The sequence below is a fragment of the Odontesthes bonariensis genome, chromosome 17 (genome assembly GCF_027942865.1).
Source record: "Odontesthes bonariensis isolate fOdoBon6 chromosome 17, fOdoBon6.hap1, whole genome shotgun sequence".
Lineage (NCBI taxonomy): Eukaryota > Metazoa > Chordata > Actinopteri > Atheriniformes > Atherinopsidae > Odontesthes > Odontesthes bonariensis.
In genome coordinates, this window is record NC_134522.1 from 970,321 (window position 1) to 987,124 (window position 16,804).

The 16,804-nt window shown below is 44.9% G+C and overlaps 1 protein-coding gene across 4 annotated transcripts in view; it reads right to left on the minus strand.

Annotated features, from left to right (window-relative positions):
* LOC142366181 (NLR family CARD domain-containing protein 3-like) overlaps positions 1-8,160 on the minus strand; it is a 31,121-nt gene extending 22,961 nt beyond the window's left edge. For 3 of the 4 annotated variants that reach the window (XM_075447999.1, XM_075447997.1, XM_075448000.1), the window contains exons 1-2: positions 7,880-8,160; positions 7,004-7,114 (exon numbers count right to left, since the gene is read on the minus strand). In XM_075447999.1, the coding sequence (XP_075304114.1) occupies positions 7,004-7,071 (68 nt within the window). In that variant the 5' untranslated portion in view covers positions 7,072-7,114; positions 7,880-8,160. The remainder of the gene's footprint in view (positions 1-7,003; positions 7,115-7,879) is intronic. The other variant, XM_075447998.1, reaches the window with a different exon arrangement.
* Positions 8,161-16,804: the final 8,644 nt, after the last annotated feature.

The window sequence follows — 16,804 nt, forward strand, 5'->3', positions numbered from 1 at the left end:
TGACGTGAGGAGTTTAAAAGACAGAATGGACAGCTGATTCAGAACAACAGCGACAGGTGAGGACAAGTTTCACTCTGTTTTAGCCTACATCAAGTTGGAGACATTTTTTAATATGGCCAACTGGGGAGACAAGGAGAACCGCAATTTGGACCCGCTAAGGTAGCGGGTCGCAGTGTGAAAGCCGTCTTTGCCGTTTCTGAGAAGTCGCATCTGAAAGATAGCATCTTAACTTTGTAAACCTTTTCAATCGGAACACGAGCCAGCTGAATCTATGCACAAGTTTAAGCAGACGCATCGCTTTCTCTCGGACGTGGTGGATTACGACCTTAATCGTTTCAGACCATTCACTACAATATATGGGTGGATAAAAAAAATGCGCTTATAAAACAAAGCTTCATTGGCGTCTATAGATATAGATTATTATTATATACAATATAGATTAACTATAGATAGGTCTGCAGTCTCTGAGTGCATTTCTAGTCTGACCATTTTCTGATAACCTTTGAGTTTACATTACTTGACTATACAGTTTCTGAGAAGAAATTTACATATAGAAGGTGTCTATCAGAGGATGCTGTAACCAGATTTAAAGAATTAATTCCATCATCCTTTTCTTCACTGCCATGTGCAGATATGACAGAGGACGACTACCTAAACTTTACTCCAGCAACACTTGACTCTCTTGTTGACAGCACTATAGTTTCAATGCGTGCAGCACTGGACAATGTTGCCCCTCTGAAAAGGAAGGTAATCAGTCAGAAGAGGCTGGCTCCTTGGTATAATTCACAGCTGCGTGCTTTAAAGCAGACTGCAAGAAAGCTGGAGAGACAGTGGCGTTCCTCTAATTTAGAAGAGTCTCAGTTAGTCTGGAAAGATAGTTTAATAATGTATAAGAAAGCCCTTCGTAAAGCTAGAACTGCTTATTATTCATCATTTATAGAAGAGAATAAGAATAATCCCAGGTTTCTCTTCAGCGCTGTAGCCAGTCTGACTAAGAGTCCGAGCTCTGCTGAGCCAGTTATTCCTTTAACTCTCAGCAGTGATGATTTCATGAGCTTCTTTATCAATAAAATTGTTTCTATTAGAGAGAAGATTGATGGAGTCCTTCCCACTATTATCAGTGATGTATCATCAAGTACAGCAGCTTTAGAAGTATCTTTAGAACCTGATTTGTATTTAGACGGCTTCTGCCCAGTTGATCTCTCTGAACTAACAACAGCAATAGTCTCTTCTAAACCATCAACTTGTGTTTTAGACCCAATCCCAACCAGACTGTTCAAGGAGGTTTTCCCATTAATTGACACTTCCATATTGGATTTGATCAATCTGTCTTTGTTGACAGGATATGTACCTCAGACTTTTAAGGTTGCTGTAATTAAACCTTTACTTAAAAAACCTACTCTTGATTCAGAAGTGTTGGCTCATTATAGACCTATATCCAATCTCCCTTTTATGTCTAAAGTTCTTGAAAAAATAGTTGCAGCTCAGCTTTGTGATCACTTACACAGAAATAATGTGTTTGAAGAGTTTCAGTCAGGATTCAGAGTGCATCATAGCACAGAAACTGCACTGCTGAAAGTTACCAATGATCTCCTCTTAGCCTCTGATAGCGGACTTGTGTCTGTGCTTGTCCTGTTGGATCTCAGTGCTGCATTTGATACGGTCGATCACAGTATCTTATTACACAGACTTGAACATGTTATTGGGATTAAAGGAACTGCATTAGGCTGGTTTAAGTCATATTTATCTGATAGATTTCAGTTTGTTCTTGTAAATGAAGAATCTTCCTCACACACCAGAGTAAGTCATGGAGTTCCTCAGGGTTCTGTGCTTGGACCGATTCTTTTCACTTTATACATGCTTCCATTAGGTAACATTATTAGACAGCATGGCATAAATTTCCATTGCTATGCTGATGATACTCAGCTGTACTTATCTATAAAACCAGATGAACCCAATAGGTTGGTCAGACTACAAGCATGTCTTAAAGACATAAAGACCTGGATGACTCAGAACTGTCTGCTTCTAAACTCAGACAAAACTGAAGTCGTTATCTTTGGACCTGAGCGTTTCAGGGAGAAATTGTCTAGCTATATAGTTACTCTAGATGGTATTTCCTTGGCTTCTAGTTCTACAGTGAGGAACCTTGGAGTTATTTTTGACCAGAACTTATCATTTGACTCGCATATAAAACAGGTTTCTAGGACTGCCTTCTTTCATCTTCGTAATATTGTTAAAATCAGGAACATCTTGTCTCAGAGTGATGCAGAAAAACTAGTCCATGCATTTGTTACTTCAGGATTGGACTACTGTAATTCTTTATTATTGGGCTGTCCCACATATTCTCTGAAAAGCCTCCAGCTGATCCAAAATGCTGCACCCAGAGTTCTGATGAGAACTAACAGCAGAGATCATATTTCTCCAGTTTTAGCTTCTTTTCATTGGCTCCCTGTTAAATTCAGAATAGAATTTAAGATTCTTCTCCTCACATATAAAGCTCTTAATGACCGAGCTCCATCATATCTTAAAGATCTCATTGTAAGATATTTTCCTAACAGAGCACTTCGTTCACAAACTGCAGGTTTACTTGAGGTTCCCAGAGTTTCTAAAAGTAGAATGGGAGGCACAGCCTTCAGTTATCAGGTCCCTCTCTGTGGAACCAGCTGCCAGTTTGGGAGGCAGAGCCTTCAGTTATCAGGCCCCTCTCTGTGGAACCAGCTGCCAGTTGGGGAGGCAGAGCCTTCAGTTATCAGGCCCCTCTCTGTGGAACCAGCTGCCAGTTTGGGAGGCAGAGCCTTCAGTTATCAGGCCCCTCTCTGTGGAACCAGCTGCCAGTTTGGGAGGCAGAGCCTTCAGTTATCAGGCCCCTCTCTATGGAACCAGCTGCCAGTTTGGGAGGCAGAGCCTTCAGTTATCAGGCCCCTCTCTGTGGAACCTGCTGCCAGTTTGGGAGGCAGAGCCTTCAGTTATTAGGCCCCTCTCTATGGAACCAGCTGCCAGTTTGGGAGGGAGAGCCTTCAGTTATCAGGCCCCTCTCTATGGAACCAGCTGCCAGTTTGGGAGGCAGAGCCTTCAGTTATCAGGCCCCTCTCTTGTGGAACCAGCTGCCAGTTTGGGAGGCAGAGCCTTCAGTTATCAGGCCCCTCTCTGAGGAACCAGCTGCCAGTTTGGGAGGCAGAGCCTTCAGTTATCAGGCCCCTCTCTGTGGAACCTGCTGCCAGTTTGGGAGGCAGAGCCTTCAGTTATCAGGCCCCTCTCTGAGGAACCAGCTGCCAGTTTGGGAGGCAGAGCCTTCAGTTATCAGGCCCCTCTCTGGAACCTGCTGCCAGTTTGGGAGGCAGAGCCTTCAGTTATCAGGCCCCTCTCTATGGAACCAGCTGCCAGTTTGGGAGGCAGAGCCTTCAGTTATCAGGCCCCTCTCTATGGAACCAGCTGCCAGTTTGGGAGGCAGAGCCTTCAGTTATCAGGCCCCTCTCTTGTGGAACCAGCTGCCAGTTTGGGAGGCAGAGCCTTCAGTTATCAGGCCCCTCTCTGAGGAACCAGCTGCCAGTTTGGGAGGCAGAGCCTTCAGTTATCAGGCCCCTCTCTGTGGAACCAGCTGCCAGTTTGGGAGGCAGAGCCTTCAGTTATCAGGCCCCTCTCTATGGAACCAGCTGCCAGTTTGGGAGGCAGAGCCTTCAGTTATCAGGCCCCTCTCTGAGGAACCAGCTGCCAGTTTGGGAGGCAGAGCCTTCAGTTATCAGGCCCCTCTCTGAGGAACCAGCTGCCAGTTTGGGAGGCAGAGCCTTCAGTTATCAGGCCCCTCTCTATGGAACCAGCTGCCAGTTTGGGAGGCAGAGCCTTCAGTTATCAGGCCCCTCTCTTGTGGAACCAGCTGCCAGTTTGGGAGGCAGAGCCTTCAGTTATCAGGCCCCTCTCTGAGGAACCAGCTGCCAGTTTGGGAGGCAGAGCCTTCAGTTATCAGGCCCCTCTCTGGAACCTGCTGCCAGTTTGGGAGGCAGAGCCTTCAGTTATCAGGCCCCTCTCTATGGAACCAGCTGCCAGTTTGGGAGGCAGAGCCTTCAGTTATCAGGCCCCTCTCTTGTGGAACCAGCTGCCAGTTTGGGAGGCAGAGCCTTCAGTTATCAGGCCCCTCTCTGAGGAACCAGCTGCCAGTTTGGGAGGCAGAGCCTTCAGTTATCAGGCCCCTCTCTGTGGAACCTGCTGCCAGTTTGGGAGGCAGAGCCTTCAGTTATCAGGCCCCTCTCTGAGGAACCAGCTGCCAGTTTGGGAGGCAGAGCCTTCAGTTATCAGGCCCCTCTCTGGAACCTGCTGCCAGTTTGGGAGGCAGAGCCTTCAGTTATCAGGCCCCTCTCTATGGAACCAGCTGCCAGTTTGGGAGGCAGAGCCTTCAGTTATCAGGCCCCTCTCTATGGAACCAGCTGCCAGTTTGGGAGGCAGAGCCTTCAGTTATCAGGCCCCTCTCTTGTGGAACCAGCTGCCAGTTTGGGAGGCAGAGCCTTCAGTTATCAGGCCCCTCTCTGAGGAACCAGCTGCCAGTTTGGGAGGCAGAGCCTTCAGTTATCAGGCCCCTCTCTGTGGAACCAGCTGCCAGTTTGGGAGGCAGAGCCTTCAGTTATCAGGCCCCTCTCTATGGAACCAGCTGCCAGTTTGGGAGGCAGAGCCTTCAGTTATCAGGCCCCTCTCTGAGGAACCAGCTGCCAGTTTGGGAGGCAGAGCCTTCAGTTATCAGGCCCCTCTCTGAGGAACCAGCTGCCAGTTTGGGAGGCAGAGCCTTCAGTTATCAGGCCCCTCTCTATGGAACCAGCTGCCAGTTTGGGAGGCAGAGCCTTCAGTTATCAGGCCCCTCTCTTGTGGAACCAGCTGCCAGTTTGGGAGGCAGAGCCTTCAGTTATCAGGCCCCTCTCTGAGGAACCAGCTGCCAGTTTGGGAGGCAGAGCCTTCAGTTATCAGGCCCCTCTCTGGAACCTGCTGCCAGTTTGGGAGGCAGAGCCTTCAGTTATCAGGCCCCTCTCTATGGAACCAGCTGCCAGTTTGGGAGGCAGAGCCTTCAGTTATCAGGCCCCTCTCTTGTGGAACCAGCTGCCAGTTTGGGAGGCAGAGCCTTCAGTTATCAGGCCCCTCTCTGAGGAACCAGCTGCCAGTTTGGGAGGCAGAGCCTTCAGTTATCAGGCCCCTCTCTGTGGAACCAGCTGCCAGTTTGGGAGGCAGAGCCTTCAGTTATCAGGCCCCTCTCTTGTGGAACCAGCTGCCAGTTTGGGAGGCAGAGCCTTCAGTTATCAGGCCCCTCTCTGTGGAACCAGCTGCCAGTTTGGGAGGCAGAGCCTTCAGTTATCAGGCCCCTCTCTGTGGAACCAGCTGCCAGTTTGGGAGGCAGAGCTTTCAGTTATCAGGCCCCTCTCTGTGGAACCAGCTGCCAGTTTGGGAGGCAGAGCCTTCAGTTATCAGGCCCCTCTCTGTGGAACCAGCTGCCAGTTTGGGAGGCAGAGCCTTCAGTTATCAGGCCCCTCTCTGTGGAACCAGCTGCCAGTTTGGGAGGCAGAGCCTTCAGTTATCAGGCCCCTATATTGTGGAATAAGCTGCCAGTAAATGTCCTGGAAGCAGACACCCTTTCCACTTTAAGACCAGGCTTAAAACTTTCCTTTCTGATAAAGTTTATAGTTAGGGATGGCTCAGGTGATCCTGAAACATCCCATAGTTAAGCTGCTATAGGCCCAGCCTGCTGGGGGGCCTCATCTGTCACACCTTTCCTCACTTTACTCTTTTTCCCCCGTTTAATTTCTCAAATGATATTATGTACATGTGACATTATTGTGGTCATTAACTCGTGTTTCCCTGTTCCAACAGATATCCTTTGAATAGTGTTACAGTTTCAGTGCAATCTGTTGGTTTTCTTAGCTAGGAAATTGTTTTTGAATTGGCTCTATATGAACGAATTGGATTATTTTATGAATAATTATGATTACAATTAATTGAATTCCAATTGGCTTGAATTGGACTTTATTATCTAAGTGCCTTGAGATGACATTTGTTGTATTTGGCGCTATATAAATAAAAATGAATTGAATTGAAGGCCAATAATTAGGTTTGTTTTTAGGAACTGGTTCTTCAGGTTCAGTTCCAGGTGTAGTGAACAGCGAGGTGGACGAACAGGAAGGGAAGTGTTTCTGGGTTAGAAAATATGAAGCTGGTGACAGAGCTTGGTCCGGATGCAGGTTGAAGTTTAGGTCCATGTCCAGCATCGTGAGAAGTTTGTTGCTGTTCTGGTCTTTAACACAACACTTAACTTTTTTTTTACTGTGAATAAAGGTGGTTTGGTGATGTGAGTGCTGAGCTCTGACATGGAGAAGAGTCACGGACAGTTAAGCCTGGTTTATAGTCGGTAACACAAGACGCAACGCAAGACGCAACGCAAGCCCTTGCGCGGTTGCAAGCCCCCCCTTGCGTGCTTGCGTGTGTCACCTCAATTTTCTAAACTTTACGCAAGACGCAAGCGCAAGCCACTGGCTGTGTTCGAAACCGCCTACTACTTGAAAACGGCATACTCATTGATCTGACAGCATGCAGAGCGTTTACACACAGTGCACTTCACTCCTGCCCGAGCCGAAATCAGCCAGCCTGAAAAGCTGATTTCCCTTAAGCTATAAACTCTGTAAATATATAACTTTAGCAACATTTGAAACATTTTCAGGCGAGAAAGTAGTCGTTTAGACCCCCAAGGTGTTGAAAATCTGACAAAATACCGGCTATTTACAAGCAGAAGAAGCATGAATCCACTCGAAGAGGTCCTGGCGGTGAATTTCCTTTCATCATAGTAGGCTTGTCATTGAAAAAACCCGCTACTCCACCTACTGTCCTGGCGGTGAATCGCCATGCAGCACACGCAGGCGCAGACAAAGCAAAATGAAGTATAAACGTCTCGAGCCATTAACATACGCGCAAGACGCAAGCGCAAGGGCAGTTAAAAGAAGTATGACTCAGCCTTTAGAGATGGTCCTCTCACCTCTGAGCTTTGCTCTGGCTCTCATGTTCCCCACACAGAGAGGTTTCAGTGTCCTCACACTGATCCATGCTGCTGAACTCACATCAGCTCACACACACTTTCTACCTTCATCTGCAGAGGAAACACAAATCATTCATCTGCACATCAACTCAAATCCTCCTTCCTTTTAAGGGTTAACATGTTGCTGAATAACTTTTATCTTTAGAAGGATCTACTCTTTCATTCTCAAACATTCTAAGAATTTAGATTTTCATCACCAGGAGCAGCTCTAACAGAATCTTTATAAATGCAGCCCCTGATCTTTAACATCTCCTCTAAACTGACTTTTAGACACTTCAGAGTTTCTTTTCCTGCTGACACCTGAATACAGCAGCATTTGTACTCTGAATGTAATGAATAGATATCAACAACAGAAACTAAAGGATTATGTTAAAGAATGATTTCAGTCTGAATGTGAAGTCTGACTGAAAAAGCGACAGACTCCCACACGGCAGGTTCTGATTGGTCTAACTGGATCCTGCAGCAAAATGCAGGAAGTGAAAAGACTGAACCACAATGAACTCTTCACATCTTCATACATTTCATCACAGTTTCATAACGGAAGCTCTGACAGGAAGCTGCTCTTTCTGACTTTAATGGTGGAGACGACACTTTGATTCCAGGAAATAAAAACATGAAGCAGTTTGTTTGTGAAGGAAACAAACAAAAAAAACATCAGCCGATCATCATGTTGATTTCTTTCCAGTTAATCAATAATCTGATAATCATGTAGATTTATCTTCAAACACAAACTGATCAAAGTTTGTTCTGAAATAAGAAGTGAACCCTTTTCTCCAACATTACAGAGCAGAAACAAACAGGAAAGTTTGAACTTACAGATTGTTCACAGCTGAAGCAGAAACACCAGAAATGAACAGCGTTCCATGGTGGAGCTCCTGATGTTATGTGTGATGTGCGGAGGCTTCGAAGTGTGTGTGTTTAGGCTTCCTTCATTTAGGGGAGGAGCCGAAAATGATGACGTCCAAAGCTTCACTACCCGGCTGTACCACATTATTTCTTAATAAAAATGAATAAAATCTCCCCTGTTTTGTACATTATTGTCCAAGTTCCACAAGCACTTTCACTGTCCTCTGCCTGGCATTTTACTAAAGTGACAGAAAAACCAGAGGTGGAAAGAGTACTGAAAAATTGTAATTAAGTAAAAGTATCTTTACTTTGCCTAAATTCTACTCAGAGTAAAAGTAAAATTACCCATCTCAAAATTTACTTGAGTAAAAGTACAAAATTACTTCATTTAAAATGTAATTTGAGTAAAAGTTACTTAATTACTTTCAGTTTCTTAATGCAAAAAAAGACGAGTTATGAATCAAATTCAGTACAAGTTGTTTTAATCTATTTCGAGGTGTATTAAAGTGCACATCCACACTTGCAAAAGATCAACTGGGCTCAGGAACATACTTCCTCACAAGGACAGTCACAACTTGTACCATAATTATGGACAACCCTGAACATCCTCTCCATGAGTCTGTTATCGGAAAACAGAGTCTCTTCAGTCAAAGGCTTCTTCAGTTTGGATGCAAAACGGACCGCTACAGGAAATCTTTCCTGCCCACAGCCATCAGCATCTATAATAACTCCTTGATTTAATTGAGCTACATCAACATTTAATTTCCCTCTGGGATAAATAAAGTATTTTTGAATTGAATTGAATAAAGTGCAAAGAATTTTCAGTCTTATTGTCCAATGGACAACACTATGATAAGAATAAAGAAATTTAAACTACAATCAAAGTATTTAAAAAAACAAAATGCACAAAAAAATTAAGTGCCCACAGGATACCACAAATCAAACTAAAATGCCACAGGATCCCACTATTCACAATAAAATGCCACAGGATCCCACTATTCACAATAAAATGCCACAGGATCCCACATCTCAAAATAAAACAAAATGCTCACAGGATCCCACCATACAAAATACAGTGCCCACAGGATCCCACAAATCTGCCTATAATCTACAATTTTGGACCGGAAAAGCTCTTGTTCAATTTCAGCAGCAGCTGATTTTCGAAGTTTTTTGCTGTAAGTCTTGCTCTCTTTGCTGAGAAGAGCAACCCGGCTGAACTAAAAAGCCTCTCACAGGCAGCTGAGGCTGGAAGGCCTGTGTTGAGTTTCAGAGACAGCTTCTTAATGTTTGGGAAGGAGTTCAGCAGGTCCATGCTCTCCGACACACAGGCAAGGTACCCGTCCAATTCCCCAGAACCCTCTGACCTGCGGGACTTCATTGTGGAATAACAATAAAAAATGTTTATGTTTTGATAAAATGCCGAGATCCAAATATCCAAATACTGACGTCGGAGCCCAGTCCACTGACTCGGTAGCCAACAACGCGCTGGGGCAGCCTTCAAAACAAAGCCCAAACGTAGCCCGTATTACATTACTGCTGATTGGCATTTAGCAACATAATACTTTACTGCACTACTACAAAACAGTTAGATTTCGCGCATACCTTTGACGAAGTGGTCACCGCAGACACGAGCATTTGCAGATTCAGCTCCTCCAGTCTGTAAACGTAGGTTAGCTATCCACTTTTTACGGCGTTGTTCTGTGAGTTTTTTTCCATTTCTCACCTCTATGGGCGATTACCTTCAGGTACTCGATAGTAACCCTCTCCCTTCTCTCGGTTAGACCGATTGCAACATCCAAAAACGGCACAAAACTGAGGCATTTTGGGCAAAAAAGTGGCAGACAAAACACAGTGTTTTCAAAGGGCTCCAGCTCAGGTTGCCCACCATTTAGGTTCGCGCGCTTAGAAAATACAGAAGTGACGTCAAGTGAAAGCCAGCTATTGACTTTCAGTTCCGGGACAGCTGTTTAAATTTCCGCCCGCATTTAATTTTTCACCATAAATATTTGTTTTACTCAGTAACGTGAGGGGTTTCAAATGTAGCGAAGTAAAAGTACTTGGGTCAAAATGTACTCGAGTAAAAGTAAAAATTACACATTTCAAAAACTACTCAGAAAATTACAAATTACTCATAAAAAGTACTCAATTACAGTAACGTGAGTAAATGTAATTCGTTACTTTCCACCCCTGAGAAAAACATACACAACCTGACATATGATATGATACTACCTTCCTGGGAGAATTTACACACAGAATACATTAAAAAACATTTCATTATACACACATGTGATAATTCATGTAGAGAAAATATTTGGTAATACATACTCTGAAATGTACTTTTCAGTCTAAAAGTACAAAGTAACCTGTTGAAGGGAAATTCCAGCAGCTCTGTGAATGCAAAGCTAACGGAAGCTCACCTCATCGCCTTTATTCAACCAGGAAGTGTCTCACTGAGATCAGAGAGCTAATGCAAGAGAGTCCTGTCATACTGCTCTCACCTTACTGTCATACTGCCCTCACCTTACTGTCATACTGCTCTCACCTTACTGTCATACTGCTCTCACCTTACTATCATACTGCTCTCACCTTACTGTCATACTGCTCTCACCTTACTATCATACTGCTCTCACCTTACTGTCATACTGCTCTCACCTTACTGTCATACTGCTCTCACCTTACTATCATACTGCCCTCACCTTACTGTCATACTGCTCTCACCTTACTGTCATACTGCTCTCACCTTACTGTCATACTGCCCTCACCTTACTATCATACTGCTCTCACCTTACTGTCATACTGCTCTCACCTTACTATCATACTGCTCTCACCTTACTGTCATACTGCCCTCACCTTACTATCATACTGCTCTCACCTTACTATCATACTGCCCTCACCTTACTGTCATACTGCTCTCACCTTACTGTCATACTGCTCTCACCTTACTGTCATACTGCTCTCACCTTACTATCATACTGCTCTCACCTTACTGTCATACTGCTCTCACCTTACTGTCATACTGCTCTCACCTTACTATCATACTGCTCTCACCTTACTGTCATACTGCTCTCACCTTACTGTCATACTGCTCTCACCTTACTGTCATACTGCTCTCACCTTACTGTCATACTGCTCTCACCTTACTGTCATACTGCTCTCACCTTACTGTCATACTGCTCTCACCTTACTGTCATACTGCCCTCACCTTACTGTCATACTGCCCTCACCTTACTGTCATACTGCCCTCACCTTACTGTCATACTGCCCTCACCTTACTGTCATACTGCCCTCACCTTACTGTCATACTGCCCTCACCTTACTGTCATACTGCTCTCACCTTACTGTCATACTGCTCTCACCTTACTGTCATACTGCTCTCACCTTACTGTCATACTGCTCTCACCTTACTGTCATACTGCCCTCACCTTACTGTCATACTGCTCTCACCTTACTGTCATACTGCTCTCACCTTACTGTCATACTGCCCTCACCTTACTGTCATACTGCTCTCACCTTACTGTCATACTGCCCTCACCTTACTGTCATACTGCTCTCACCTTACTGTCATACTGCTCTCACCTTACTGTCATACTGCTCTCACCTTACTGTCATACTGCCCTCACCTTACTGTCATACTGCTCTCACCTTACTGTCATACTGCTCTCACCTTACTGTCATACTGCTCTCACCTTACTGTCATACTGCTCTCACCTTACTATCATACTGCTCTCACCTTACTATCATACTGCCCTCACCTTACTGTCATACTGCTCTCACCTTACTGTCATACTGCTCTCACCTTACTGTCATACTGCTCTCACCTTACTATCATACTGCTCTCACCTTACTATCATACTGCTCTCACCTTACTGTCATACTGCCCTCACCTTACTGTCATACTGCTCTCACCTTACTGTCATACTGCCCTCACCTTACTATCATACTGCTCTCACCTTACTGTCATACTGCTCTCACCTTACTGTCATACTGCTCTCACCTTACTGTCATACTGCTCTCACCTTACTGTCATACTGCTCTCACCTTACTGTCATACTGCTCTCACCTTACTGTCATACTGCTCTCACCTTACTGTCATACTGCTCTCACCTTACTATCATACTGCTCTCACCTTACTATCATACTGCTCTCACCTTACTATCATACTGCTCTCACCTTACTATCATACTGCTCTCACCTTACTGTCATACTGCTCTCACCTTACTATCATACTGCTCTCACCTTACTATCATACTGCTCTCACCTTACTGTCATACTGCTCTCACCTTACTATCATACTGCTCTCACCTTACTATCATACTGCTCTCACCTTACTGTCATACTGCTCTCACCTTACTATCATACTGCTCTCACCTTACTATCATACTGCTCTCACCTTACTATCATACTGCCCTCACCTTACTATCATACTGCTCTCACCTTACTATCATACTGCTCTCACCTTACTATCATACTGCCCTCACCTTACTATCATACTGCTCTCACCTTACTGTCATACTGCCCTCACCTTACTGTCATACTGCCCTCACCTTACTGTCATACTGCTCTCACCTTACTATCATACTGCTCTCACCTTACTATCATACTGCCCTCACCTTACTATCATACTGCTCTCACCTTACTGTCATACTGCCCTCACCTTACTGTCATACTGCCCTCACCTTACTGTCATACTGCTCTCACCTTACTATCATACTGCTCTCACCTTACTATCATACTGCTCTCACCTTACTATCATACTGCCCTCACCTTACTATCATACTGCTCTCACCTTACTGTCATACTGCCCTCACCTTACTGTCATACTGCTCTCACCTTACTGTCATACTGCTCTCACCTTACTGTCATACTGCCCTCACCTTACTATCATACTGCCCTCACCTTACTATCATACTGCTCTCACCTTACTGTCATACTGCCCTCACCTTACTGTCATACTGCTCTCACCTTACTATCATACTGCTCTCACCTTACTATCATACTGCTCTCACCTTACTGTCATACTGCCCTCACCTTACTGTCATACTGCCCTCACCTTACTATCATACTGCTCTCACCTTACTATCATACTGCTCTCACCTTACTGTCATACTGCCCTCACCTTACTGTCATACTGCCCTCACCTTACTGTCATACTGCCCTCACCTTACTATCATACTGCCCTCACCTTACTGTCATACTGCCCTCACCTTACTGTCATACTGCCCTCACCTTACTGTCATACTGCCCTCACCTTACTGTCATACTGCCCTCACCTTACTGTCATACTGCCCTCACCTTACTGTCATACTGCCCTCACCTTACTATCATACTGCTCTCACCTTACTATCATACTGCTCTCACCTTACTGTCATACTGCCCTCACCTTACTGTCATACTGCCCTCACCTTACTGTCATACTGCTCTCACCTTACTATCATACTGCTCTCACCTTACTATCATACTGCTCTCACCTTACTATCATACTGCCCTCACCTTACTATCATACTGCTCTCACCTTACTGTCATACTGCCCTCACCTTACTATCATACTGCTCTCACCTTACTGTCATACTGCTCTCACCTTACTATCATACTGCTCTCACCTTACTGTCATACTGCCCTCACCTTACTGTCATACTGCTCTCACCTTACTATCATACTGCTCTCACCTTACTATCATACTGCTCTCACCTTACTATCATACTGCCCTCACCTTACTGTCATACTGCTCTCACCTTACTGTCATACTGCCCTCACCTTACTGTCATACTGCTCTCACCTTACTGTCATACTGCTCTCACCTTACTGTCATACTGCTCTCACCTTACTATCATACTGCTCTCACCTTACTGTCATACTGCCCTCACCTTACTGTCATACTGCTCTCACCTTACTATCATACTGCTCTCACCTTACTATCATACTGCCCTCACCTTACTATCATACTGCTCTCACCTTACTGTCATACTGCTCTCACCTTACTGTCATACTGCTCTCACCTTACTGTCATACTGCCCTCACCTTACTATCATACTGCTCTCACCTTACTGTCATACTGCTCTCACCTTACTATCATACTGCTCTCACCTTACTGTCATACTGCCCTCACCTTACTATCATACTGCCCTCACCTTACTATCATACTGCTCTCACCTTACTGTCATACTGCCCTCACCTTACTATCATACTGCCCTCACCTTACTATCATACTGCTCTCACCTTACTGTCATACTGCTCTCACCTTACTATCATACTGCCCTCACCTTACTGTCATACTGCTCTCACCTTACTGTCATACTGCTCTCACCTTACTATCATACTGCCCTCACCTTACTGTCATACTGCTCTCACCTTACTATCATACTGCCCTCACCTTACTGTCATACTGCTCTCACCTTACTATCATACTGCCCTCACCTTACTGTCATACTGCCCTCACCTTACTGTCATACTGCTCTCACCTTACTGTCATACTGCCCTCACCTTACTGTCATACTGCCCTCACCTTACTATCATACTGCCCTCACCTTACTGTCATACTGCTCTCACCTTACTGTCATACTGCTCTCACCTTACTGTCATACTGCCCTCACCTTACTATCATACTGCCCTCACCTTACTGTCATACTGCTCTCACCTTACTGTCATACTGCCCTCACCTTACTATCATACTGCCCTCACCTTACTATCATACTGCCCTCACCTTACTGTCATACTGCTCTCACCTTACTGTCATACTGCTCTCACCTTACTGTCATACTGCTCTCACCTTACTGTCATACTGCTCTCACCTTACTATCATACTGCTCTCACCTTACTGTCATACTGCTCTCACCTTACTGTCATACTGCTCTCACCTTACTGTCATACTGCTCTCACCTTACTGTCATACTGCTCTCACCTTACTGTCATACTGCTCTCACCTTACTGTCATACTGCTCTCACCTTACTGTCATACTGCTCTCACCTTACTGTCATACTGCTCTCACCTTACTGTCATACTGCTCTCACCTTACTATCATACTGCCCTCACCTTACTGTCATACTGCCCTCACCTTACTGTCATACTGCTCTCACCTTACTGTCATACTGCTCTCACCTTACTGTCATACTGCTCTCACCTTACTATCATACTGCCCTCACCTTACTGTCATACTGCCCTCACCTTACTGTCATACTGCTCTCACCTTACTGTCATACTGCTCTCACCTTACTATCATACTGCTCTCACCTTACTATCATACTGCCCTCACCTTACTGTCATACTGCTCTCACCTTACTATCATACTGCCCTCACCTTACTGTCATACTGCTCTCACCTTACTGTCATACTGCTCTCACCTTACTGTCATACTGCTCTCACCTTACTGTCATACTGCTCTCACCTTACTGTCATACTGCTCTCACCTTACTGTCATACTGCTCTCACCTTACTATCATACTGCTCTCACCTTACTGTCATACTGCTCTCACCTTACTGTCATACTGCTCTCACCTTACTGTCATACTGCTCTCACCTTACTGTCATACTGCTCTCACCTTACTGTCATACTGCTCTCACCTTACTGTCATACTGCTCTCACCTTACTGTCATACTGCTCTCACCTTACTATCATACTGCCCTCACCTTACTATCATACTGCCCTCACCTTACTGTCATACTGCTCTCACCTTACTGTCATACTGCTCTCACCTTACTGTCATACTGCTCTCACCTTACTGTCATACTGCCCTCACCTTACTGTCATACTGCCCTCACCTTACTGTCATACTGCTCTCACCTTACTGTCATACTGCTCTCACCTTACTGTCATACTGCTCTCACCTTACTGTCATACTGCCCTCACCTTACTGTCATACTGCTCTCACCTTACTGTCATACTGCTCTCACCTTACTGTCATACTGCTCTCACCTTACTATCATACTGCTCTCACCTTACTATCATACTGCCCTCACCTTACTGTCATACTGCTCTCACCTTACTGTCATACTGCTCTCACCTTACTGTCATACTGCTCTCACCTTACTATCATACTGCTCTCACCTTACTATCATACTGCTCTCACCTTACTGTCATACTGCCCTCACCTTACTGTCATACTGCTCTCACCTTACTGTCATACTGCTCTCACCTTACTGTCATACTGCTCTCACCTTACTGTCATACTGCTCTCACCTTACTATCATACTGCTCTCACCTTACTATCATACTGCTCTCACCTTACTATCATACTGCTCTCACCTTACTATCATACTGCTCTCACCTTACTGTCATACTGCTCTCACCTTACTATCATACTGCTCTCACCTTACTATCATACTGCTCTCACCTTACTGTCATACTGCTCTCACCTTACTATCATACTGCTCTCACCTTACTATCATACTGCTCTCACCTTACTGTCATACTGCTCTCACCTTACTATCATACTGCTCTCACCTTACTATCATACTGCTCTCACCTTACTATCATACTGCCCTCACCTTACTGTCATACTGCTCTCACCTTACTATCATACTGCTCTCACCTTACTGTCATACTGCCCTCACCTTACTGTCATACTGCTCTCACCTTACTATCATACTGCTCTCACCTTACTGTCATACTGCTCACACCTTACTATCATACTGCCCTCACCTTACTGTCATACTGCCCTCACCTTACTGTCATACTGCTCTCACCTTACTATCATACTGCTCTCACCTTACTGTCATACTGCCCTCACCTTACTGTCATACTGCTCTCACCTTACTATCATACTGCTCTCACCTTACTGTCATACTGCTCTCACCTTACTATCATACTGCTCTCACCTTACTATCATACTGCTCTCACCTTACTATCATACTGCCCTCACCTTACTGTCATACTGCTCTCACCTTACTATCATACTGCT